Consider the following 24,214-nt stretch of genomic DNA (forward strand, 5'->3'; position numbering starts at 1 on the left):
ATCCCTGGATTCATTTTGGGAGTGATGTCACCATCTGCAAGGGACTTTCCCCAAGCATGTAAAAGCCACTCTGCTTTGACAGGGAGATGGTATCATTGTACAGATATACTTAGATACATGCACACACGCACATACATACATATTTGTACACATACCCGTGCATACATACATATACACATATACATACATATATATGTACACACACATACGTGTACACAGCACTGCTATTCCACTTGCCTGCTGAGCACAGTACAGGCTCTAACCTGTCGAGCTTAATGAGGTAGACTGAGAGGCTAAGTATTTCCTATCTCACATAAACAAATGTGCTTTTACACTCATTCACAGCCAAAGCCAATGAAAGTTTCGGTCTTTTGAGTGTTTTTAAGGTGAAAAGGGAAAAAGGGGTTGTAATAAACACGGTAATTTTTTTTCGTTGTTCTAGTTCATTCTGTTCCTCTTCCAAACACCGAAGTTTTCCCCCTTTTCTCTTTACAAATGAGTAAGTGCTAAAAAGTTTAACTTGAATGATATTCATTTTACTTTTATTTGGTGTCTGAGTCCCAAAACCATACTGAGATTTGCTATTTGAGAATTAACTTAAAATAAAACCTTTTAATTTTATAAATTTTAAACAATTAGAACAGAAACTGGCATTAAATATGGTCACTTCTTAGCGACTATAGGTGGAAGACAAGGAAACACAAAATGCTAACACTGCAGTCTGGAAAATGGAGTTTTATGCAGTTAGGTTTTACTTGTCTGTGCATGCTTTCTTGTTTCCCTTTGTTTTGTATTATTACCAAGATTTGCATTTCCCCTCATTCCTCAACTTCACTGACCTTTTGTTTATTTTCGGTTCTCTTCTGAATAGTTATATTTTCTCCCTTGCAAGAATCTCAGTTTCTTTGAATCACTGTTATATTAAACACCGTAATTGATAAGCTTAGTTTCACAAAGCATTTTGTTATGTGACATGGATGAAAAATGCTAAAGAGACAATATATATAAATAGATAGGCATGGGCAGTCACTACTTCAGGTAAGTTGCAATACTCCACACAAGAACAGAGTAACTTCAATGCATTTGCAAGGATGCAGTGTTTGATCCCAGATTTGAACTGTTATTAAGCTAAAAGGGAACTGTCAATTAGTTAGGAAAACAGGGTCTCTGAAATAGACTATTATCTTCCTAAGGAATATAGCATTGTGCATTAATTAATTTTCTACAATATTATTTGTCATGTTGTCAGTTATTTATGACAATACCAGCACTAATAAACCCCTGAAGTATAGTCAGCCATTAGTTAATTATACGTTATCAAATTTAGGATGAATTTCCACACAGGGAAACAAGGACTTCTCAGGATGTAAATACTTCTTTGGGTTTAAAGTGAACATAGGTATAAGAAGATTTTGGAAGGTAACAGGTCTGTGCTAGACACAAACCTAATTCAGTGTAGACACTTCCTTGTTTTTTCTGTGTTTTTAATGAAGTCTTGTTATGATTAATTTATTTATGATTTACTCTATTTAGGTTCCTCAACCATTCTTCACAATGTAACATAACAGATCTTTCTGCTAATTTTATTAATGTCAATATTATCAATAAATTCTAGCAAAGCTCAGCTTCTAAATTCTTCTTCTGGAGGTATTAATTCCACTGAGCTCCTAACGTGAACATGAACATGCACACTCATGCATACAAAATCCACATCCAGAATGACACAGTATGAATTAAAAATTGCATACTATATAAACTTGTTTCTCTTCTCTAGCACCTAGCAAAGTGTTTATTGCATTTGAATTTTTCTTCTTCAGTTCTCTCAGACTCAGAACTTCAACTTTGTTTATGTTTCTGTCTTGCTTGCCAAAAGCAGTCAGCATATTAAGCATGCCTCTCTGCAAAAGCACCTCACACCTCACAGCCAGGTGAGCCAGCAGAGCTCTGCAGCTCTGGGTGACATACTTGCTCTGATGTGGAGTAACACCACCAATCTGCTGAGTATTGCACCTCCAAATGAAATAGAAGAAATGAACCTTCTTTGTTTCACAAACTGGAGCTAAAGGCAAAAGAAGGCAGTAACAATACAGTATGCTGAAGGTTTCTGTTTTAAAGAGACAGAAAAGAAAGTGAACACTGGGAGAGAGGAAGTGCTCTAAACATCACATGAACATGTATGTTATTTTTGGCTCTGCTAGCACAAATTAGTCCCAGAAGCTAATACAAGCTCCAGTACAGCCTGTAATACCAGTTATTCAGTCCTGGATTACCGCTGATTCTGCATAGAGTGCAATGAGCTTGCTGTAAGATCTTGCTGTGTCTTTGTGTGTTGTGCTCCAACTGTTCTTGTAGAGTCATTATCATTATTAGTTCTAACATTTCCTAAACATTTTCACTGCCTCATCTATTTTATGACTTTTGCAGTGCATATAGTCTGTTATGATTAGTAAAGTAGAGGTATTTAGAGAAGTATTTATGGATTAAATTCTATTAAATTTTCAAGAAGAGGATATTTCTAATAGTGCTTGTTTATTGCATGTGAAATACCAGCCACAACAAAACCAAGAACAGCAGTAAGCATGAGCTCCAGCTGCCTTGTGCTTATGTTTCTTATTAAAATTCTGATAAATCTTTGCTGAATTTCAGTCTGAAAACACCTACATGAATCTGGAGGCATGCACACCCATTGAAAACAATGGAGCCACAGTCATTAACACCATTTTAGGATGTGCCTCACATTATATTAACATGCCTCCGAGTACTTTTCAGTCCCAACTTGGAACAGCAGATGCTGTTCCACGAATCATGAATTATACCCAATTACATTTGTTTTTGGTTGTGTAGTATTGTTCACTGAGGATTAAAATGAGAGTAAGTCCAGATGAAACATTAACAGACAATAATTTCACCTTAGGCAAAATGGCATGTCAGAAGTAGCTTCACCAAAACTCATAGCACTGATCTCCATCATCTTGTAATAAAACCTGTATCTTTCCGAAGCAGAACAGAGACATTTTATATTTATTTAGCACTGCTTCATGCAATGAGTTCATAACAAGTTAGACAGTTTCTGTTCAAACTGTGGGAGAATTACTTCTTCAGAAGGCGTTCCAATCACCTTGGCACTTCTTCTGGAAAAAAACAAAAACAAAAAAACCCAGTCAAATATTTGTACATATACATATTGAACATTTACTCCAAATTCTTCATGCCCCTGCACTGCTTAAAAAAAAAATATCTACAATTTACTATTTCAGGAAAGATTAACCATTGCAATGGTCATTGTTTTTAATAGAAGAAAATATTTCCCCTGCAAAAGCACTGTATTACCTCACAAAGAAACACACTACCTTTTGCCAGCTGATGGACAGATCCCCAAATACTACTTCAGTTTTAATTTTCTCTATAGGTGGGTTATTGTTATCACTCACAGGTTTGAATGGATGCCTCATGTTCATCAGATAATTTTGCTAACAGTGATCAACACCATCAAAGCCCTGAGAGTTCCCATATACTGTAGCTATGTAGAAATATTACAGCTGAAATTTTTCTACTACAGGCTGAATCTTTTTCTTTGACTTGGTTGCTCATAGTGCAGCTGTGATAAGGTCTACAGAATAAATAAAATTACGAAAAGAATATGATACACAATTTTATTCAAAGTGAAGCAGTATTTGCAATCAGCTTCCCCTTCACTCAACAACGAAAAAAACCCAGATCTCAAGCTAGTAGTTTTTCCAGTAGGCATTCAAAATCTGTTATTGCCCTTCCTCCTGTGTCCCTCTCAGTTGTAAGCATCATAACTGTACCATTCACATTTCAAATCTCTAATTGGTCCCATTAACCATCATCAGTGAGACATTTAATTGCCTCTTCTGAAGTTCATCAACATGTTGGAATTATGTTTCATTTAATGTATGTCAAACCCCTACAAAGGTCCAGTTACTATACTTCACATTTCTGTGTGTTTTCCAGTGCAATATGTGTTATAATGTGATGCATGCTGAGAATTCTCAGGTTATAAAGTACACAACAAAAATCATTGCTTAAAAGCTTTTGGTGATTGTTCATTCCTCTCAGTCTAATGCATCAGTGAAAACTTTGGGAGAAAATTACAATGCATAGAGATTTCAGAAAATTCACATTGTTTGTTTATTCACATATTTAATGTCGAAAATAATCTCACACTTTATTATTTCTATTGAAGCAAGAAATTTCTCATACTGTGCAGAAAAAGGGAAGGTAGTCTTACAGGAATTAATAATGCATCTAATATGAATTTCTCAGTAAAATTAAAGATGAAAGAAACAACAAAAATAGTATGAAAGCTGAGACATCAAAACAAAAAAGCATGAGCATCCTGAATACAGAGTGCCATTTCACTATTAGTACAAGTGTTTTGTGCCTAGGAGTTGTAACAAAGAACTACACAAATCCAAAGCACTTTGGAACCAAATTTGTGCACCCATTTATGAATAGATATTTATGTAGCTCAAGTTTATCAAATATACAGTCATTACTAATAATTTACTGGTGAAGGAATGTAGTAGCACAATGCACTACTGTGGTTCCCTGATGCCTCATTTTTCAAGTCCTTATTTTCATAGCATATAATTTTGCAAAATATTAATGATTTAGGATGACTTTTTTTTTATGACAGATGCCTGCCTGAGGCTGTTTCTTTGCTGGGCAACAATCAGTCAAACAACTGAACCATTCTAGGGAACTGAATTAGGGAAAAATTAACATAAAAATATTCACCACCTCGTTTTATAAAGTTGAACCACGCTTTGAAGCCCAAACCTCACATTTTAAATGAGGGTGTTTTTTTCTAACATCTTTTTAAAATTTGTAGAAATTTGAACAGATGGGGGCATGGAGGGAGAACTCATGTTTGTGTTCTCAGGAAAAAAAAAGCTTTGCTATAGCCTCCTTTGGCCTAACATAGTTCTTAATGCAGTGCACAGAACTGTACATGTTCTAGGCTTCAAACCATGAGGGTGAGGATGCTGTACACCACCTGACTGTACTGCCTAAAGGAGATGGACCAAGATGATTGTCATGGTTTTATGATTTTTGGTTATTGGTATTCCACGTCATAACATCACGTAGTGCACTGGGAGTTAAAGAGTTAATGCTCCAGTTCTGTGGATCGTGGATAATCCCAGGTACCTGGTTCTCAGAAGAAATACACCTCCCAGAGGACTTTGCTGTTGTTACCATTTGCCACTCAGAGGGAAAGATAAAAACTGTTTGCATATCACGTGACTTTCCCTTTTTCGCTCCTGCTCATCCTGGCAGCATCTCGCTCCCCAGCTGTCTCACCGTCAGCATTAGAGTAAGGCCTACCTTAATTTTGGACACTCTCTCTCATTGTATTGGATTTATTAGCTTGAATTGTAATTATATTGTATTATAGTGTGTTATTTTGTATTCTGATATCTTATTTAGTAAATTAGCTTCAATTAGTTCCTCCTCAGATCATTGCCACTGTTTTGTTTTTAGGCCCATCTCCCTACCCTTTTTCCCTTTTCTCTTTTTTTTCCCTTTCCTGGGGCATGGGTCTGTGGGCCCCCCGCCCCAATAGTCACAGAACCTGGCCAAACCTGCCCATAAACGGTTGACAATGATAAACAGACATCAAACTTTCTTGGCTAGGCAAGGAATCAAAATGTCCTGTGTGGTTAATGAATATCCTACTGGCAGAAGGAATATCAGAGAGATAAGTATCAAAAGTATCCACTGAACATAGTCACTTAGTTCGAAATACTAACCCCTATCTTTATTTCTGGAGAAGTCTCTCCCACAGAAAAATAATTTTCAGGGACAGTGAGACCACTGTTGGTAAGGAAATGACACATTATTACTAATAATAATTACTAAGTAATACTGCAGCATTCAATGTTCTTGATGACCTAACCATCTCTTTTGGTATGAGTAGAAGTGGAGAAAAAGGAACTCAGCAACTGAATAAATGAATGTTGGTGGATGGGGATGATAACCTGGCAATGAATGAAGAGGAAAACTTTGGTTTTGCCTCAGACTTACCAGGCAAGTCTGCATGGTTTAGACAGAAGAATGTTAAGGTAGCAACAGGCAAGTACTGCTTAGAAAAACATGGTTTTTTCAGCCTATAGAACCTGAAGAGATACCCAGCACCGTAGAAGAGTTGGGTGATGTAAATGTAAAGCTGTTACTTTTAAAAATCATGATGATGACAGATCAGGCTTGTATTCTAAAATGGTAAGAAGGACAACTTGAGGAACTATCAAATGGTGGTCAAAGTACGTACCATCCCTGGTCGGATGGAGTGTGTATATCCTGCTGGTATCCATTTACGAGTACTAACATGACAAGAAAGCAACCAGGAACATTCAGCACAGATCTACAAAGGTAAATCACATCCGACTAATCTGATTGCCTTCTAGGAAGAAATGACTGACTGTGAAAAATAAAGGATAATAGTTTCTGTAACTTTCACTTCAGTGAGGCATTTCCTGGTGGACGAGAAGCTGGACATGAGCCAGCAGTGTGTGCTGGCAGCCCAGAAGGCCAACTATGTTCTGGGCTGCATTAAAAGAGGAGTGGTCAGCAGGGAGAGGGACGTGGTGGTCCCCCTCTACTCGGCTCTCGTGAGGCCCCATCTGGAGTACAGCGTCCAGGCCTGGGGCGCCCAGCACAAGAAGGACATGGAGCTCTTGGGATGAGTTCAGAGGAGGGCGACCAAGATGACCAGAGGGCTGGAGCACCTCTCCTATGAGGAAAGGTTGAGGGAACTGGGCTTGTTTAGTTTGGAGAAGAGAAGGCTCCGGGGAGACCCATTGTGGCCTTCCAATACTTGAAGGGAGCGTATAAACAGCAGGGGGATCGATTGTTTGTGAGGGTAGACAGCGATAGGACAAGGGGGAATGTTTCAGTCTGAGACAGGGGAGATGTAGGTTAGATATTAGAAGGAAGTTTTGCACACAGAGGGTGGTGATGCACTGAAACAGGTTGCCCAGGGAGGTTGCGGATGCCCCGTCCCTGGAGGCATTCAAGGCCAGACTGGATGTCACTCTGGGCAGCCTGGTCTAGTGGTTGGTGACCCCGCACTTAGCAGGGGGGCTGAGACTTGATGATCCTTGAGGTCCTTTGCAACCCAGGCCATTCTATGATTCTGTGATGATTCTATGATTTGGCAGTGTATTTCGCATTATCATTTGGAGGATGAGGATGTGTGGTGGGATAAATCGTTTTTTAACTGGGCTGAAAAGTGGCTCCACCACTGGGTTTCAACAAAATATTCAACTGCTTGAGATCATAAGATTGGTAAAGAATGAAGTACCGCAGGGTTGGATAGTAGACTTGGTGCAGTTCACTATCCTCTCTTGGATGATGAGACAGAATACTCCTTTAGAACACTTGTGGAGGAAGTGTTCAACGCACCAGATGATCCAGATTCAGTTCTGGGTCCTTGAGAAACCTAAAGACTGTGCCAACAGAAGCTTTGTGAAGTTCAGGAAGAAGTGCTAAATCCTGCATGTGAGGTGGAATACCCTCACAAGTATGGCTGAGCAGCATCTTCTTGAAAGTATTTGGGTGTTACAAGCTGAATATGAGCAGAAGTGAACATGAGATAAAGTACATATTGAGCTACATTTGTGGGAATGAGTCCAATACTTTGTAAGTCACTCTACATATCATTGACAAGGCTGCTACTGGAGTACTACATCCAATTTTGGGCTCTACAGCTCAATATGAGTGTGGAGAAAATAGAAAGGGTCCATCAGAAAGCAAATTATGTTCAGGGACTTAGAGCACGTGGCCTATAAGAAATGGAGGAGCTTGCATCCAAATAGCCTGGCAAAGAGAAGGCTAAGGGATAATCTAACAGTGCATTTGCAGAGATGACAGGGTCAAACTCTTCACTTTAGTGGCAAAATCATAGAATTGGGTTGTAAGGGACCTCAAGGATCACCAAGTTCCAACCCCCCTGCCACAGGCATGGCCACCAACCTCCAGATCCGGTACTGGACTAGGTTGCCCAGGGCCCCATCCAATCTAGTCTTGCACACCTCTGGGGACAGAGCATCCACAACCTCTCTGGGCAGCTTGTTCCAGCACCTCACCACTCTCTCTGTAACAACAACAGACAACAAGAGGCAGTTTCCACAAACTGCAGTTTTGGAAATTCAAACAGAATTATAAGAAAAGCTTTCTCATGCAAGTAGCTTAAGAGTGGAAAAGACTGAGATGTAGTAAAATCTCTATCTTTCAAGGTTTACAAGACACAGAAAAAAACACACTGATGTTAATCTCATTTTACATAAGAGATAGACTAGACTGACTTCCAGATATCCCTACATATTCCATTTTTTAAAAGCTTTCACACTGATTATGTTGAAATCTCTATTTTTCATGTCATTTCCACAAATGAATTTTACCTGGGAAAAGATTCAATGAATTCTAAGTACTGGACATAGCTATGGCACGCAAATTGTTCCTCTGTAGAGGGAACATCTACTACTTACATCTTATTCAAATGCTCTCCACAGAGTTTGACTTGTTTTCAGGATCTCAGCTTACACAGATGAACTGCTCTGTGAACAAGAGATTTTGTGATATCGAGTTTTTCCAGGAGGAAATAGCTGGTGGATGTAATCACTAGGGCAAAGAAGCAAGTTGTAGTGATTTACAAGACTTCCAGAGATTCCAAAATTTTAAGGTTAAAAGTAGGGATGTATAAAAATAACCTGTTTCATTGAAAAAGATGTAGTTGGATCACAATATAAACATGTATCAACAGTGCCACACCTTTGGAAAAACGTATACACCTTAATTAAAGATATGACACCATATTGAAAGGTATAGAATAGACAAGTAGTCAGTAAACAATTCTCCTGCTCCACTCTCCTCTGTTAAAGTCTCAGCTGGATTTCTCTTTTTCAATTTTAGGCACTGCAGTTTGTGAAAGATATGAACTTAAAGAGAGCTCAGCAGAATAATAAAAAACAACTGGGATTCTAGAAAACAAAACTGGAGATAAAAGACTAAATGAATTAGGACTCCTTAACTCAAATAAATAAAATTAAAAAATAAAAACTGAATGGAGAGTTTATTTAGGTATATAAAAGGCTGTAAGTGCAAAAAAAAAAAGGAAAAAAACATTCTCCATGCAATACTAAATAAAATAACGGATGAATTTAAAATACAGCAAAGACTGAGATTAGGATTAGAGTATTAGAAAATGTTAATACAAGTAAAAGTAATATGATAAGAATAGTGAAATGCTAGAATAAAATTTCCAGGACGTTGTGGAATGATGTATGTGAACTATCAGCACACAGAGATGTTGTTCAGGAAATAGAAGATTAGATAATGATTATTTTTATTTTTTCTTTTGGCTAAATGGAGAACCATTGAGGTGCCTGTTCTGTACAATACATTCAGTGTATTTTACAATGCACTTAATACAATACTTATTTTATTCTGTAAATAATGTATTGTTATGTGAATTATTTTCTAATAGTTAATCATTTTATAGTAAGAAAATACGGTGTTTTATTTCTCCTTTGAATTTGTTTCTCTCTTTTCCATCTGCCTTGTACTAATCTCATGTACTTAAAGTAACTGTATCTTGGAACCATGAAAATTCCCATTATTTTTCTTGCACCAAGAACTGCACAAATGATTTTGAGTCACGTGCACCCAAAACATTTTCATAGCTTAGGTATTTTTGACAAGCTTCTGCTCATTGAGGGAAAGTACATAAAATAAAACATTTAAGATGAAAATGAGAAGCTATTTCAGTTCATGGAAATTTTTCAAAAAATTTTTCTCCAATCAATAAACTTAAGGAAATAGTTATCTCTCATAAGCTATTTCTGAATGGAAAAAAAGTAGATATATTTTTAAAACAAAATTAAAAAGGAAACAATATGTGTTAAATAAATTATTATTTAAAAATCATGAGCCCAATTAAGGCTGTAATGAACATATGTGACTTGCACCATTTTCAGTTTAATTTACTACAGTTGGTTCTTTGCAGAGTCTTTCCTCTTTATCACCTTAATTTATTTCTGCAACTCTCTATTAATCACATTGTAAGCTAATAGTACTGGAGGGAAGGAATGGGGGAAAAAAGTGGGGAGAGGCTGTCAAAGCCCAGTTCTCCTATACAGGTGTTTCTAGTATTGGAAGGAATTCTGTGTCTCTGATCTTGGAACACACTATTTCATGTGTCCAGACAATGTAAGATTATGGTCATAATCCAAACTCACATGCTGCTGTCAAGATGGTTTAATAGAACAGCCACATCTTGTTGTTTTTTTTTTTTTCTTTTGGCAAATACTCTGTGTACCAAGAAATATGTTAATCACTTATCAAAAATATTTTTGAATGAAAATTCAAAATAAAAAAAAAACGGCAATTTATGAATTCTAAATATTTCATTTTGGCATTAGCATTTAGTGGTTTTTTTTTTTTTTTTTTTTTTTTGAGGAAGAAAATGACCTTTGGAAGACAAAAGAAAAAATCACTTTCTACCTGCCTACCTCTGCTTCATACAAAAACATGCATGATTAAAAGCCTCCAGTCTTAACAGATCATAAACATTTCAGTCAATATAAAATAATCTTTTTTCATAGGATATCTTTTTGTTTGCTTGATTGCTTTAAATGACCAGTAATGTTTTGGAGGCAGCACAATTCATAAGCAGCATTTCTTGGCTGAGCTGAATCATTGGCTACATCAGGGCTGCATAGCTGCAAACTTCATCACATCCAGGACACTAGGTTACCATCTCAGGTGACTACCTCCATATAAGATGGCCAGAGCAAAACAATCACTATAAGTTTATCCTGGGACTCAGTCTTCGCAGGCCTTTTATCATTAGCATTACTCTTGTACAGTGCAAATCAAGCCCAACAGCTGCATGGGAATTCACACCTGGAATTTCATCCATATTCTGTATTACTGACCCCCTTGAACCTGAAGACATTCAGAATAATGTAATTCTGTCACTGACCATCTAGAGAACTTGTATGTGAAATGAAACGAGCATGTAAGTAATATCAAATTCATTTCTTATAGTACCTCCATATCCCATGTTTGTTGCACTTCACTTACACGTTCCCTGCAGAGATGTATTAACATCGCTGTTTCATTTTAATGGTGTTACAACATCTCCCCAGACCCGCCCTGAGATTGTAGCACTACTGTCTTCTGTATCCTAAATTACCATCTCACACTGCCCCATTTTTTTCATTCCTAGCAAGGGACAACGCTCCCTATATTATTTAGCACCTTGAGCCCAAGTCTTTTACTACAAATATGTGTTGCAGTAAAGTAACTAAAATTTCCTCAATTTAAGCAATGCAGTAGAATCAAGAGTAATTGTGATAAATCCCAGGGAACTCCCTGGAGCTCTGAGTTGTGCTCTGCAGCACTGACCATCCTCCACAGAGCACAGCATGCAACCACCTTGTTGTAAAACACTGCTGCCACAAATGGTGATGCTCTCGACCACCCATTTTGTAACCAGGAGTCAAATCAGAAACCAGTTCTCAGGAAAGTTTCCGTTTCATAGGAGAGAAAGAGGGGAACATTCTCATGGGGAACATTCTCATCTCAAGGCTATTTCCATTTTTACATCAAGTAGTCTTTGAACTACTGGAACAGAAATAGGAACCCCAGTTTCTTTGCCTTTAGGTGAGTACTCTAATCATTTAGTTAAAAGCTTTGTTCGTGCTTCCCTGAATTATTTTCTCAACTGAAAGGTTACAACTTGATGACTGGAGAATAGCCAGATAGCCTCTAGCATGTCTAATGAGTAGATACTCTTAAAGTAGATCACACAGAATCAAACCACTGTGGCTACATAAAGAACAGAACCCAGATTTTTAAAATTCAAGATGAATAACAGTAGGATATGATACAATGTTTGACAATTGGTTTTTAAAATACAAGAGAGCTTCCTTTTCTTTCTCTTTAAATAATGATTGAAAGCACCAACCTGGCCCTCAGTGAAATAGCCAGGGACACTTAAGGAGACTTTGTAGTACAGAAGAGAAGAAAACAAACAGGTACAAAAAGAGTCCTGTCTCAAATCAGTGTTATTTTTCTTTAATTTTTAGTACATTTTATTCTCTACCAAAATTACATTCATTTCTGCTCTCTAAAAAATAAAAATACAAAACCATAAAAATGTTGAGGTTAAATACTTTCATACCTTATGCATCCTACCCCAAACATATTCATGTCATGTTGCATCTTCTAAACAAAGTGATAAATATGGATTCTGCATAGCTTTTTACTTCCATTACTACTGAAGAAACAACATAGCTAAATACGAGCTACAGTCTACAATCATTTATGCATTACACATAAAATCATTGGTTAAAGTTTAGTAGCACGCATCTCTAAAAACTTTTGATAACAGTAAGTTCATATGGATCACAAAAAGAAGCGTGAAGATAATAAAGTTAACTTGCAAGTCTAATTAGGTCAGCCAGGCTTTTAGATGTGAGAATGATGAATATGAAGAACCACTACTTGCATTTTAGACCTGAGGATAAGTTTATAGGCTGGAAAAACGTTTGCAAATTTTTACTGGGAGTAGTAATGAATTTACAAGCCTGCGTTACTTAAATTCATTTTTGTTCAGCAGAAACTTATTTTTAAAAGCACTGCTGTGGAGTCTCAATGGTTTTATTCACAACTTATATACTTTTGCAAACAGAATGAATTCTAATTGTATAAATTTGTCATTTCTAAGCATTTAAAGCTGTACTTTTTTTCTTTGAATGCACACAGCCATCTCCTTGGCTTCAAAGGAAATAGTGTGCACGTACCTGGTGACATGCTTCTCTGTATTATAGGCAGGAGGAGGGTGGCCAGGAAGTACAATTGATACAAGTTTTGAATGGCTGATGTCTCCAGGATCTGAAAAAGGAAAATAGAGGCTAACTCCAAAAGGTATTCATATGTGGCAAGTAATGATTCCACTACTGTATCTAGTTCTGTAACTCAGTCAAAAGGGTTCAGCTAACATCATAAACTATGAGAGTGAAGCTCAAGTAGATTGTGAATAGCAACCGTGACACAGATTGAATTTCTTCTTTGCTATTCAGTCAAGGGGTATATGTTATTGGCTATAATATTTAAAAGTCATTTTTGGAGTTGAGGTATTAAAAGCTTAACAGATAAAAATATTTCATAAAATGTTAACTACCCTAATAGAAAGACACATTGGGTGCCCATTTTATTTAAACATTTTAATTTTCATATGAGTCCTTCAGGGCAGCAAGAATATTACATTATTAAAAATGAGAAGAATTATAATAGAATGCATTTAGAGAACAATGACTTAATAAAGTATCACAAAGAATATGTGAAAAATAAAAGGCCCAAGCAATTACCTGAGTAACCAGCAGGTACTTGTATATATCTTTATTACAGATTTCTCATTAGATCATTAAGGGACAGAGTTCATTAGTAAAGAGTCTTACACTGAAGATATCTTTTTTTTTTTTTGTGAAGAACCATTACTACTTTACTCATTATGGCCAGATATTTCTAAAAAGTTTTTCAATCTGCAATACTGATTAGGGAAGTTTTGCATGAAGTTATAAAATGCTAGTTGAAGAAAGACATCAAAAGTTGATTTACCATGTGACAGTGGTCCTTTCTCTTAATAAGACTGTATTAAAAGATGGTTGCAAATACTCTTTTTTATTTCTTCCCCTATCAGCTTATTTTCTGAAGCTGCACTAGTTTCTGGAGACATTTTTCCTATACAAAAGTTACAAAGTCATTTTTACTTTATATTTACTTGTAGTTTAAGCTAGAAGAGACTACAGGAATTTCCCTTCTAGGTTGACACTATCATCATCATTTTACCATAGGAAAAATGTAACCACCCGTAATAAAAGCCATGTCAAAAGGATACATTCAGAAGGGACCGATATTCCCAACAGTTTCAGAGCACCAGCTATGAAGCACCAACACCATTAAATAAGATCTGTTTTTCACCTGGCACATATTCAACATTTCCTTCAGCTGTGTTGCAAATTTAAACTCATACTGTAACTACGTGATCACAAGATCAGCCAGAAAAGAAGTTGAAGGAGTATGTAGTTGGGGGTTAAAGCTCACTGCTGATGTACCTCTTATTCATGGTTAACTAAAATGGGAAACTGCATCTTTATAGGGGAAAGAAAAAAAAAGAATAAAAATTATCCTGTAACACTGAACCTAACTGTACCAATGCATGATTGAATTAATAAGTTAAAGACCAGGGTTACTTTACCAAAAGCTTTCAAACTCATAGTCACCAAAGAAATTAAAAGAAAACAACAGGTGCTGTGGCTAACAAACATTTTTCATAAAATATGAACTTTTAGACTATGCTCCTGAACAAAATAATAGACTGTGTAAAGTTAAACGTTTTGCTATGAATAAGCAAGTTTTCCCTATTTGAATGTTGTCATGTCAGCTTAGAGGGTTTTCTTGTTGTTACTGTTTTGTTTATCTGTATCTATGTGAAAATGGTGTATGTCAGAGCATTTTGGAACACTTAAAAAAGCATCAGTAAAGAGAGTACCTAATTTAAGAGTAGCCTCTCTCATCCCTTCTCCCAAAAACCTATGCAGTTTCCATATGCTGCAGAGACAGACATCTAAATGAAAATCTAGTCCCTTAGCTAGTTTTTTTCATACTCTTTGAATGAATATGATCTACAAGCTCTTCCTCTGCTTTCTCAGAGTTTGTTGCTTGCATTCAAGATCAGCTCTGATAACCTCAGAGCAGACGTCTGTGAGAAAAGTGAAGTTAATGACAGAATGTTGAGGAGGCTCAGCTGGGGCTTCAGCCCCTGATGCCTAGACTGGGCTGCTGGCTAGCCTGTGCTGGGAAGGCCTTGCCTGGTTCCCATAATTGCTGGGTAGGCCTCAGATGATCCTGGTTCCCCGAATTTGCTCTGTTCAACAGCTCACCTGGAGACTGCGCTGGTGGTGAGGCGATCCATAGGTCCCCACACCCTGCTCCTGCCTGGCACCATGCCCCCTGACAGCTGGGAAGGGTTGTGGTTTCCCTGTGTAGAATCCTATCTGCGTAAAAGTCTTCTAAAGATAAATGCACTTAAAAGGGCAGCTGTCTCTTCCTACCCCTCCTCAAAATCCTTAATACAATATCTTTTGGGTTGTATCAATTGAGCAGGATGCAGAAATTAAGTTTGGGGTCTTTACAAGTAATATCTGATCAAAAAACAAACAAAAAAAAAACGTCTGGTTGTGCCTCACCTCTCCTGCAGAAGCTAAGTGTAAACAGCTGGCCATAAAAGGCCAGGTCACAGGGCCATGGACTGGAGCGGTATTTCGTATACTATTAAATTGGTAGCATGGCCTCTTGAAAGGCTCTGGCACAGGCTAGCTAATATTCTTCCATACAGCGCAGGGATTAAAATAGTTTCGGAGTAATTCCTAATAGGCAGCTTGGATGTAGCTACCCAGTTTTGGAGCTTAGAGTTCAGCTGAGCAGGTATATAGTTATAATCTCCCTCAGGGCTGGGAAACAGCCTCTGGCCAATTTTACTTTCAAGTGCCCTGTGAATGCAAGAAACACAAAGCAAGCAGAAGTCAGCAGAAGTGCAGAAAGAAGGCAAAGGGCAAATCTCTGGCCACAGTTATTTTCTTTAGTGAGTTTTTACTTTTTATATTTCAACATCATTGGACAAAAAATTATAGAAGCTGTCCAAAGCTTAAGGATCAAAATCTCTGGACACTGCCGAACTAGATACTGTAGAAACTGTACTTATGTAGTGTCACTGCCGTTACAGGGCTGGCAGACCACACTTCTACTCAAACCTGGGCATTATGGCCTTGCCTTAGTATGTAGGCAATATGCGTAAGAAGATGTTTGCAAAATAAGCAGCTCTACCATCTCTACACCACTTGTGGTCCCGATAACAGGTTTCTCAAAGGACTAGGATCACTTGTTTCTGATGCCTTAGGTACACTGAGATTGTAAAGAAGGTATAGGAAATAGACAAAGAATGTGAATGTAGAGTTGAATTACAGCTGGAGTTTGTCACTTTAGAGAGTTTAGAGTAAAGAAGATCCTTCCTAGTACCCATTATGTCTAGATGTCTATTGGGCAGACCAGGCTACAATAGGAATAGAGAACTACTGAACATTTGAGACTCAGTGCTACCAGAATTTTGATGGACGGATTCCTATGATCTATGGGAAGTTTATAAATCATAGTCAAGTTTCAACACTTGTCATTAATTTTTTTCTCTAGTTGTTTATTGAAACATGTGTTCCCAGTTTTTTTCTGCACAAACATTCACTCATATAAATTAATAGAGGTTTCAGCTCCACTTTTAACAACAAGGGCCCAAGGCTCAAAAGCTGAGCTCACGACAAGATGATGAGAATATTTAAAAAACAAGTTTTAAAAAATAAGCTACTGAGTATCTACTTTATTACATATTTTAAAAGAGTTTTCAGTGTATTAAATTAAACATAAATGCAAGACTAACAAAATGCCAAGGGTGGAAAAATGCACAAAAGGAAAAATAGCAATGAAAAATATAAGTTCACTGCTTTGGAGTATAGTATAACAGGACAGAGCTAGAGATGATGATGTTGTCAGGTTTCTTTCCTACACTCAGTCTGAGGAAAAATATGTTAGAGTTAATAAGAATGGATTAATGGCAAATTCCTATGTCTTGGTGTAAGACAAGGTTCTGACCCTGTTTAATGAGGCTGAAGCTGGTGAACACAAGTGTGAGCAAAGTGACACTGTGCTGCCAGTGCCATGTTCTGAGAGCAACCAAGCCAACCCGCACTAACTGCCATGCTAAATAATCCTCCATGAGCTCCCAAAAATGAAATGCCTAAAGAAGATGATAAATACATTCATTAGAATAGCTCAGTCAAAACAAGCAGTAGGCCACAGAAATACAGTTCTGTGGACACTGTGTACTGTTGTAACATTCTCTAACACCAACAGAAGCCTTCAAACTGAGAGGTTTACTTCAAGCTGTTGGTTTACATAATTTCTGTCCTGACAGTTTTATATAACTACATTTATACTGGCATTTGTTTTGGTTTGTTTTATGGCACATTCCTTACACTTTGGAGACAAACTGAGAAAAAAAAAAAAAAAGTCCTTCTTGAGGGACAGAGGAAGAGCATAAAACACCGATGAGACAGACTGCAGCCAGAACTGAAATGTAAGGAGGAAATGGGTGTTGAAGGTATGTTGAATAGGGGTAAGTGCTTTGGCAAGAGATGGGATGCACTCACTGAGCAGACTTGCAAAGGCATGGGGAACACAAAGAAAATGGTTAAAATCTGGCTGGGGGTATTCCATCTAGTTAGAAGTACAGTCTTTCTTGAACCCAGACTGATTCCTTCTGCACCATGCAGTTTGCTGAAGGAATTTATTCTGTACTATTTTGCATGGAAAAGATGAAATAATGTATTGTTTGTTTGGAACTGTCTAAAAATTACTCCACATAGCCTTGATGATTGGCAAATGTGGGAAGTGTGAACTGTGAGTGCAACCTAAAATGCTACAGACTTTAAACAAGAAAAAATATAAACTGTTTAGAAAACAGAAACTGTTGATGAAAGATATATCTATGGAAAAATGGCCTTCTGCTCGGACTAGCTTTAACAATGGAACACATTAACAGTTATGAAAAAAATCAAAATATTTTAGGCTGTTTTCCAGCCTAAATGATAAATGTATTTAGGGTGTATTCATAACTTAATTTAAAATGTTGCAGTTAATGAAGGTTATACCATAAAAGAATGCATAATTTCTGCTAATCGTTACAAAAGCATTTAAACAATTTCAGAGGTTTGTAACATCCACTGTGCTTACGCCCGTGAAATGCATATTTTAGAATATAATCATTTTTAGATACACATTTTTATTTCTAATTCAATTTCTAATTCTACAGACCCCTGAATGCTGCATCCTGAACTGCTGTAAGCCAGCAGTTTACAGACACCTATCAGTCTGAGACTGTTACGAAACATGCAAAGTCTTAACCAACAAAATAGTCTAATTGCCACAGTGAAAAATAACTGGTCAATCTTAGAATGTCGTACCACTGAACACACCCTTTTTTCTCTTCCATTTATGATCTGATGCCTTTGCATATGTTAAAAAATTTATGAGAAACAAAATACTCTCCTAGAAAGATAGCCATATAAATATTTGAATGGGAAATGTAAAGGTTTGTTTGAAGTAAATACATCTACATAAGACATCCAGTATTTGACCCATATAAACATGGGCATGCAATTTATACCATGAAAAATGCGAATTCACTATAGGTACAGATGCACGCCTCTACTATGAGAATAAAGCAACAGCATTATTTTTCTTAGTTAACCAAACCCAACAACTGGACTGTAAACAAAGTCCAAGTTGGGGAGTCAGAAGTGAAGATGGTTAGTATCCACAAACACTGAAAATAGAAATATTTATGTCTATTTGAAAATTTTATTTCTGCTGTGGATAAAAATGGTGCTTTAATATGATTCACGTACAAATGAAGTAATTACATTAGATTTTTTCATGAAGTGTCTTAATATTTAAGTTCTTCTCAGAAGTTTCCATGATGAGAGCTCTCTGAAGAACTAAGGTTACAGTCCCATCACTAACGCAGTCTTATAGAGAAATTGTGCTCAAATCAGCAAATTATTCCTAAGCTTCAATTCCATAATGTGCAAAATTATATGCAAAATGTGTACTGGTATTAACTACTACAGATGGTAGATTTTAAAGTATTTTAGAAAAAGATGGACTGCTACCATCAGGCAGTCTTATCTTTTATGTAAGACAAACCATAGCCCATCTTCCCGTCAATTCTGAGGACAACCCACTGCTGCTGCTGCAGCCAGATGTGGACAACCACAAACGGGAGTCACCTCACCTGACATCAACGTTTCAATGTGTTGGTAATGGTGAAAAACATGCACTTCCTTAGGGCAGTTCATCCCTTCCTAAAATGGGCTGTGCAACAGGCGAGCAGAATAGCCCATTGGAAAGGCCAGTTTCATCTGACCACAGGGAAATCCAGACCTCAGACTGCAAAGGTACAACCTGAGGTTTCTGAAGTTAGATGAGCAGATGCTCATTTCCTTGAGTGATGAAGAAACTCTCGGACTGATACAACCCTCCAGCTAAAGCCAGGGCGTTTTTCTTATTATGGAAATTACTTTTTTTCTGCTTTCTTTTCTGTTGCAGGGCTCGTTCGGAGGTGCTCGCACTGCTTGAACCCTTTCCCTCCGAATAGCCCTGCCTCGCCCACACCGAGCAGTTTCCGCGCTGCAGCCAGAAGCCAGCAACGACGCGCTGAAACCGACCACGGGGCGCTGGGGGACAGCGAGGCCCGGCCGGACAGCGACGCCGCGGAGCCCCGCTACAGCCGCCGCCACCGGGCGCAGCGCAGCGCGGCGCGGCCAATGAGCGGGGCAGGGGCGGGCTCGGGAGCGGCGCCGCCGGTACTTAGGCTCCGCCGGAGGGGCCGAGCAGCCCACAGCGGAGCGGGGCGGCGCGGGTGGAGGAGCCGGGCGCGCTGTGGGGAGGACGGAGCTCACCTCCTCTGCGGCGCCCATGGGGACAGGACGACTTTAAAGGAGTTTGGGGGGGGTTCTGGCGCTGGGCGACCACGGGTACGGAGTGGGAGGAGGGGGGGGGGGGGAAAGGAACTCCTTCTGGGGACAGAGGGTGCTGATCGCCTTTTTTTTTTTTTTTTCCTTCTCCTTACGAGGTCCTGGCTGAGCTGCGAGGCTTGGGCGGGCAGACACGGGTGGCAGCTGTGAGGCCGCCTGCTTCTCCGGCCGCCTGCTCTCACGTAGCGCGGCTCGGCTGCGAGCGGTCTCGGGACCCTCCGGGCCAGCCTCTCCCTTGCGGAGCGGAGGCTCCCGAAGCAACTCTGTCCTCCGCGCGGAGGCGGCGGGCGGCGAGGAGCCGCCTTCTCCTGCGGCGTGGGGGTGGGCCGGGAGCCCCGGGGCTCTGCCCTGCCCTGCATCCCGAGGGCAGAGGGGAAGGATCCGAACCGGGAATTTCCCCCCTCGCACAGAAGGGAAGAATGGAGCGGGGGAGGGATGGGTGCTCGGGGCGGAATCGCTGAAGTCTTTTGTGTGTGTCTTGATTTTTTTTTTTTTTTGTTCTTTCTCTCTTCCTTTCCTTCCCTCCGTTTGCACTCTCGTTCTCTCTGTCCCTGCCCACCCCACCCTTCCTCCAGATCCGGCGATTCCTGCCCTCGCCTCGCCCTGTTATTGATGGGAAATCAACTGGATCGCATCACCCACCTGAATTACAGCGAGCTGCCGACCGGGGACCCCTCGGGGATCGAGAAAGACGAGCTGCGCGTCGGGGTGGCTTACTTCTTTTCGGATGAGGAGGAGGACCTGGACGAGCGAGGCCAGCCAGACAAGTACAGCGTGAAGGGCTCCGGCAGCCCTGGCCAGGAGACGCCCACCCACCACCTCCACCACCAGTTCGTGCTGAACGAGACCCAATTCTCCGCTTTCCGCGGCCAGGAATGCATCTTCTCCAAGGTCAGCAGCGGCCCCCAGGCTGGGGACCTGAGCGTCTACTCGGTGTCAGCGCTGCCTGCCCTCTGCAAGCCGGGGGACCTGCTGGAGCTGCTCTACCTGGGGCCGTCGGAGCAGCCGCCGCCGCACTGGGCAGTGTACGTGGGCAGCGGGCAGATCATCCACCTCCACCAGGGGCAGATCCGCCAGGACAGCTTGTACGAGGCGGCCGCGGGCAACGTGGGCCGGGTGGTGAATAGCTGGTACCGCTTCCGCCCGCTGGTGGCTGAGCTGGTGGTGCAAAACGCCTGCGGGCACCTGGGCTTAAAAAGCGACGAGATCTGCTGGACTAACTCCGAGAGCTTCGCCGCCTGGTGCCGCTTCGGGAAACGGGAGTTCAAAGCCGGGGGGGAGCTGCAGGCTGCTGCCGGCACCCAGCAGCAGTACTATCTCAAGATCCACTTGGCGGAGAACAAGGTGCACACGGTGAGGTTCCACAGCCTGGAGGATCTAATACGCGAGAAGCGCAGAATCGATGCCAGTGGCAAACTGAGAGTGATCAAAGACCTGGCTATAGTGGATGGGAAAGAATAGTGCACAGTGAGGGTACATGGCTATCTTCCTTCTGCCCTACTGGGGAGCCCAGCCTGCCACAGGGGCAGCTGGCTGCACCTGCTTTCCATGGGACGCGACTGAAAGCAGGATCCATGGCAACATTCCAAAAAAAACAGCGTTCTTTACACCCATAGCCAGTATTCTGTTTGGCTTTTAATAGTGTTAATGCTGAAAGAGCGCGTGAGAGAGAGGAAGAAAAGAGGGGGGAGGTGCACGAAGGCTGTTCTCAGAGTGTGTGGACAAAGTCTCTCCTGTTGATCGATGTTGACCATTATAGCAACACGCTAATAAAATTTCAAATTGAAATTTTTTTTTAATTTTTATTTCATGGCTTTAATCCATGACAAATTTTAAACACTGGGGGCCATGGATGTGGATTTAACTAAATGAGTTTTTAGCTAACATTTGCCTGGCAGCCAACCAAAAGCATCCATTGTACTTTTCTAATTGGAAGGGGTTGTAGGTGGGGGAGTTGTAAATGCTTGTTTGCTTTGTTTCTCAACACTGTTGCTTCAGCCCATAGCTGCAATCCAAATTTTGTCCCAGCTAACTCTAGCAAGACATCAACAGGGGAAAATGCTTTCACATTTCAGTTTGAAGTTGATCACATTTAAAATATGTCTTTGCTTTCTGTCTGCAGCTCTCTGCTAAATGTCATCATAATTCATAAGCTGCTTCCACCACCCGTCTAATTTTTTATTTTGTGAAAAAGTTGGTGAGCAGCTGTTTCCTTGAAACCAAATTCACTGGTTTGAAGGTGTATTTTGGAGAGCAGTGTACTCAGTGTTGGTCCTTGGAGATCCAGCCTCTAGGATCTTATGCTTGGGTTGTGGGTTTGTGTCGCTGTAGTGACTCTCATTGCAACACTGCTTCACTACCTCTTCATGCATAAATCAACAGAATCCTGCAAGAAACAAATGGGTTTGAATTCTGCATGTTGTCTTTTTAAACAGCAATTTATTACGTATTTACAATTCCACTTAAAATATATATAATGTGGCCAAGTTCATCTTGCATTTTAAATTCTAAGCAACTAAGAATCCCGTTCAGTCTAAGTTTAGGAATCCACAGCTGCATTTAAGACTCCTTTTAATGTGATGTGAGCAATGCCTTGTCTGTATTTCAGATCCAGTTCACTCATTGCTTAACTTGCAGTTTTGAAGTGAAAGATCAAAATATTAAATATATTTACAATCTAAAAAATTATACTGGGGCATTTCTAAATCTGTATTATTCTATTTTTATTACTCTGAGCTGCGTACAACTTGTAATAAGCAATTTGTCTTTGCATGTTTCAGTGCTGGAAAGAAAATGCATTTGTTTTTGTCCCCTCTTCCCACATCAATGTCAGATGACAGAATAGAAGTAACACCCCTGTTCTGTATGTACAATACACTCCACCCCCCCTATCAATGTTCTGTATCCTGGCTCCTTTTTGTATTAAACAATGTCATTAGCAACCTTGATGCAACAGTAATTTCATTTCTACAAAGGGTTTGCCTCCCATACCTGAAGCTGTGAGGGTGGAGTGTAGTTTGCTATGATAAGTGTCAGCATAAATATATTAAAAAAAAAAACAACAAAAAACTACACTCCTTCAGTGAAGGTCATCTGACAGGCTTTGTTTATTGATACACCTAGCAAAGTTATGCCCTAATAGGCAGTGTTACTTTTATTTGCCCTCTCACCTTAAATACCATGGTTCATCCAATATGGGGTAAGCTTTTTTTAAGTGAATTGCCATACCTTTTATTAAATATGTACTGTTTTAGCTTTATATGGGTGATAATGTCTGAATGATAGCTCTTTTCCATAAAATTAACAATCTTCAACATAGTATTTGTGTATATTGCATTACATATCCCAGACTGCTCCAGTTGCTGAGCTCCCCGTAGCACCTGGGGGGAGTGCTGTGAGATTGCAGAAATATACTGACATTACAGCCGAAGCATTTAGAAAAGAATGAAACATAAATGGTAGGAAAAGAAAGAGTGGGCAAAAGTAATTTAATTCCTCCTTATAAAGTACATTGGAGAACTGAAGTAGGAAGAGGCAGGGAGAGATGGAGTAAATGATGAGGTGTCTATGAAAAAAGAAATAATGGAGTCATGTAAATTTTGACTTCTGAAATCTTTTTTTTCAAATTGTTCTCTAATGAATAAGATAGGGTTAGAGGTTCCCTGCAAGAATAGCATTGCAGGTCCTCACCAGTGAGAATTTAGAACATAGTGACTTTAAACGTTTCACTGTGCTTTGCAAATACTCCATCTCTCTATCTAAACAGCCATTTTAACTGTTTGATGTGGGTTTGATTTTTTTTTTTAATGACTAACTAACCTGGTTCATGAACATGGCAGTTTTCCTTAGTTGGCCTTGCTATGTGTGTATTTATTCAAGCTCTGTCAGAAGTTTTTGGCATTTCTCCAAATTTGTACAGATAAAGGTAACAAAAAAATTAGGGCCTTGGTCCTTTGCATGAGGTCTGGAAGAATGTTTTGGAAATATTCATAATTGGCATTAATCTGAGATAGATTACTGCTGCAACTATATTGAAGTGACAGTCTGCTATCAGCAATAGAGATCATTTCATTTTTGCTTTCACTGGATTTTAGTCTTGAGTTTGTGACGGCAATCTGGTCCTAATCCATAATCCACTGAAATTAATAGAAAGGCTCTCACTGACTTCAGTGAGCTTTGGATCAGGTTGTGTTGATTAGGAGGTAGTTAAAATTTGTGGACCTTGAAGAGAAGTGAGGTTTAAAATGGCTTTGAAGAGAGCAGAAGGGCCACCTTTCTGAGGTCAGAGACAGGCAATATCATGGAAATAGGGAAGAAAAAAGGCTAGTCCTGAAGCAAGCAGCGTTAATGTGAGGCAGCAGTAGGAAAAGAGTGAAAAGTGAATAGAAATGGTTGCTCGGTGCCTTGAAACAAGAAATGAAAGGCTGGGGTGCAGTTAAATGCAAGTGAGGCAATTATGTGTATGACTGACAGGTAGAAAAGTAATTGATTATACTCATCTTTCAGGATCAGTGACCTGTCTGAGTTAACATTTCCATTTC

At 39.5% G+C, this 24,214-nt stretch overlaps 2 protein-coding genes and 1 long non-coding RNA gene across 5 annotated transcripts; 2 read left to right on the forward strand and 1 right to left on the reverse strand.

The window, feature by feature from the left end:
- LOC110397076 lies at positions 416 to 15,639 on the reverse strand. Of its 3 annotated transcripts, XR_002437525.1 has the most exons (4): positions 13,928 to 14,954; positions 13,398 to 13,441; positions 12,831 to 12,921; positions 416 to 3,131 (listed from the first exon to the last, which is right to left on the reverse strand). It is a non-coding gene; the product is annotated as an uncharacterized LOC110397076 (long non-coding RNA). The 3 variants fall into 3 exon arrangements; XR_002437527.1 differs by lacking the exons at positions 13,398 to 13,441; positions 13,928 to 14,954 and adding an exon at positions 14,973 to 15,639; XR_002437526.1 differs by lacking the exon at positions 13,398 to 13,441 and having other exon boundaries at positions 13,648 to 14,952.
- LOC110396404 (translation initiation factor IF-2-like) lies at positions 16,627 to 20,134 on the forward strand. The gene is made up of 3 exons (XM_021392019.1): positions 16,627 to 17,239; positions 19,246 to 19,673; positions 19,772 to 20,134. Exons 1-3 carry the CDS (start codon positions 17,227 to 17,229, stop codon positions 20,132 to 20,134), a joined length of 804 nt encoding a protein of 267 aa, XP_021247694.1. The 5' UTR covers positions 16,627 to 17,226.
- On the forward strand, positions 19,535 to 22,621 carry FAM84A (family with sequence similarity 84 member A). Its single transcript, XM_021391951.1, has 2 exons — positions 19,535 to 19,673; positions 20,249 to 22,621. Exon 2 carries the CDS (start codon positions 20,286 to 20,288, stop codon positions 21,132 to 21,134), a length of 849 nt encoding a protein of 282 aa, XP_021247626.1. The 5' UTR covers positions 19,535 to 19,673; positions 20,249 to 20,285; the 3' UTR covers positions 21,135 to 22,621.

The sequence above is a fragment of the Numida meleagris genome, chromosome 3 (genome assembly GCF_002078875.1).
Source record: "Numida meleagris isolate 19003 breed g44 Domestic line chromosome 3, NumMel1.0, whole genome shotgun sequence".
NCBI lineage: Eukaryota > Metazoa > Chordata > Aves > Galliformes > Numididae > Numida > Numida meleagris.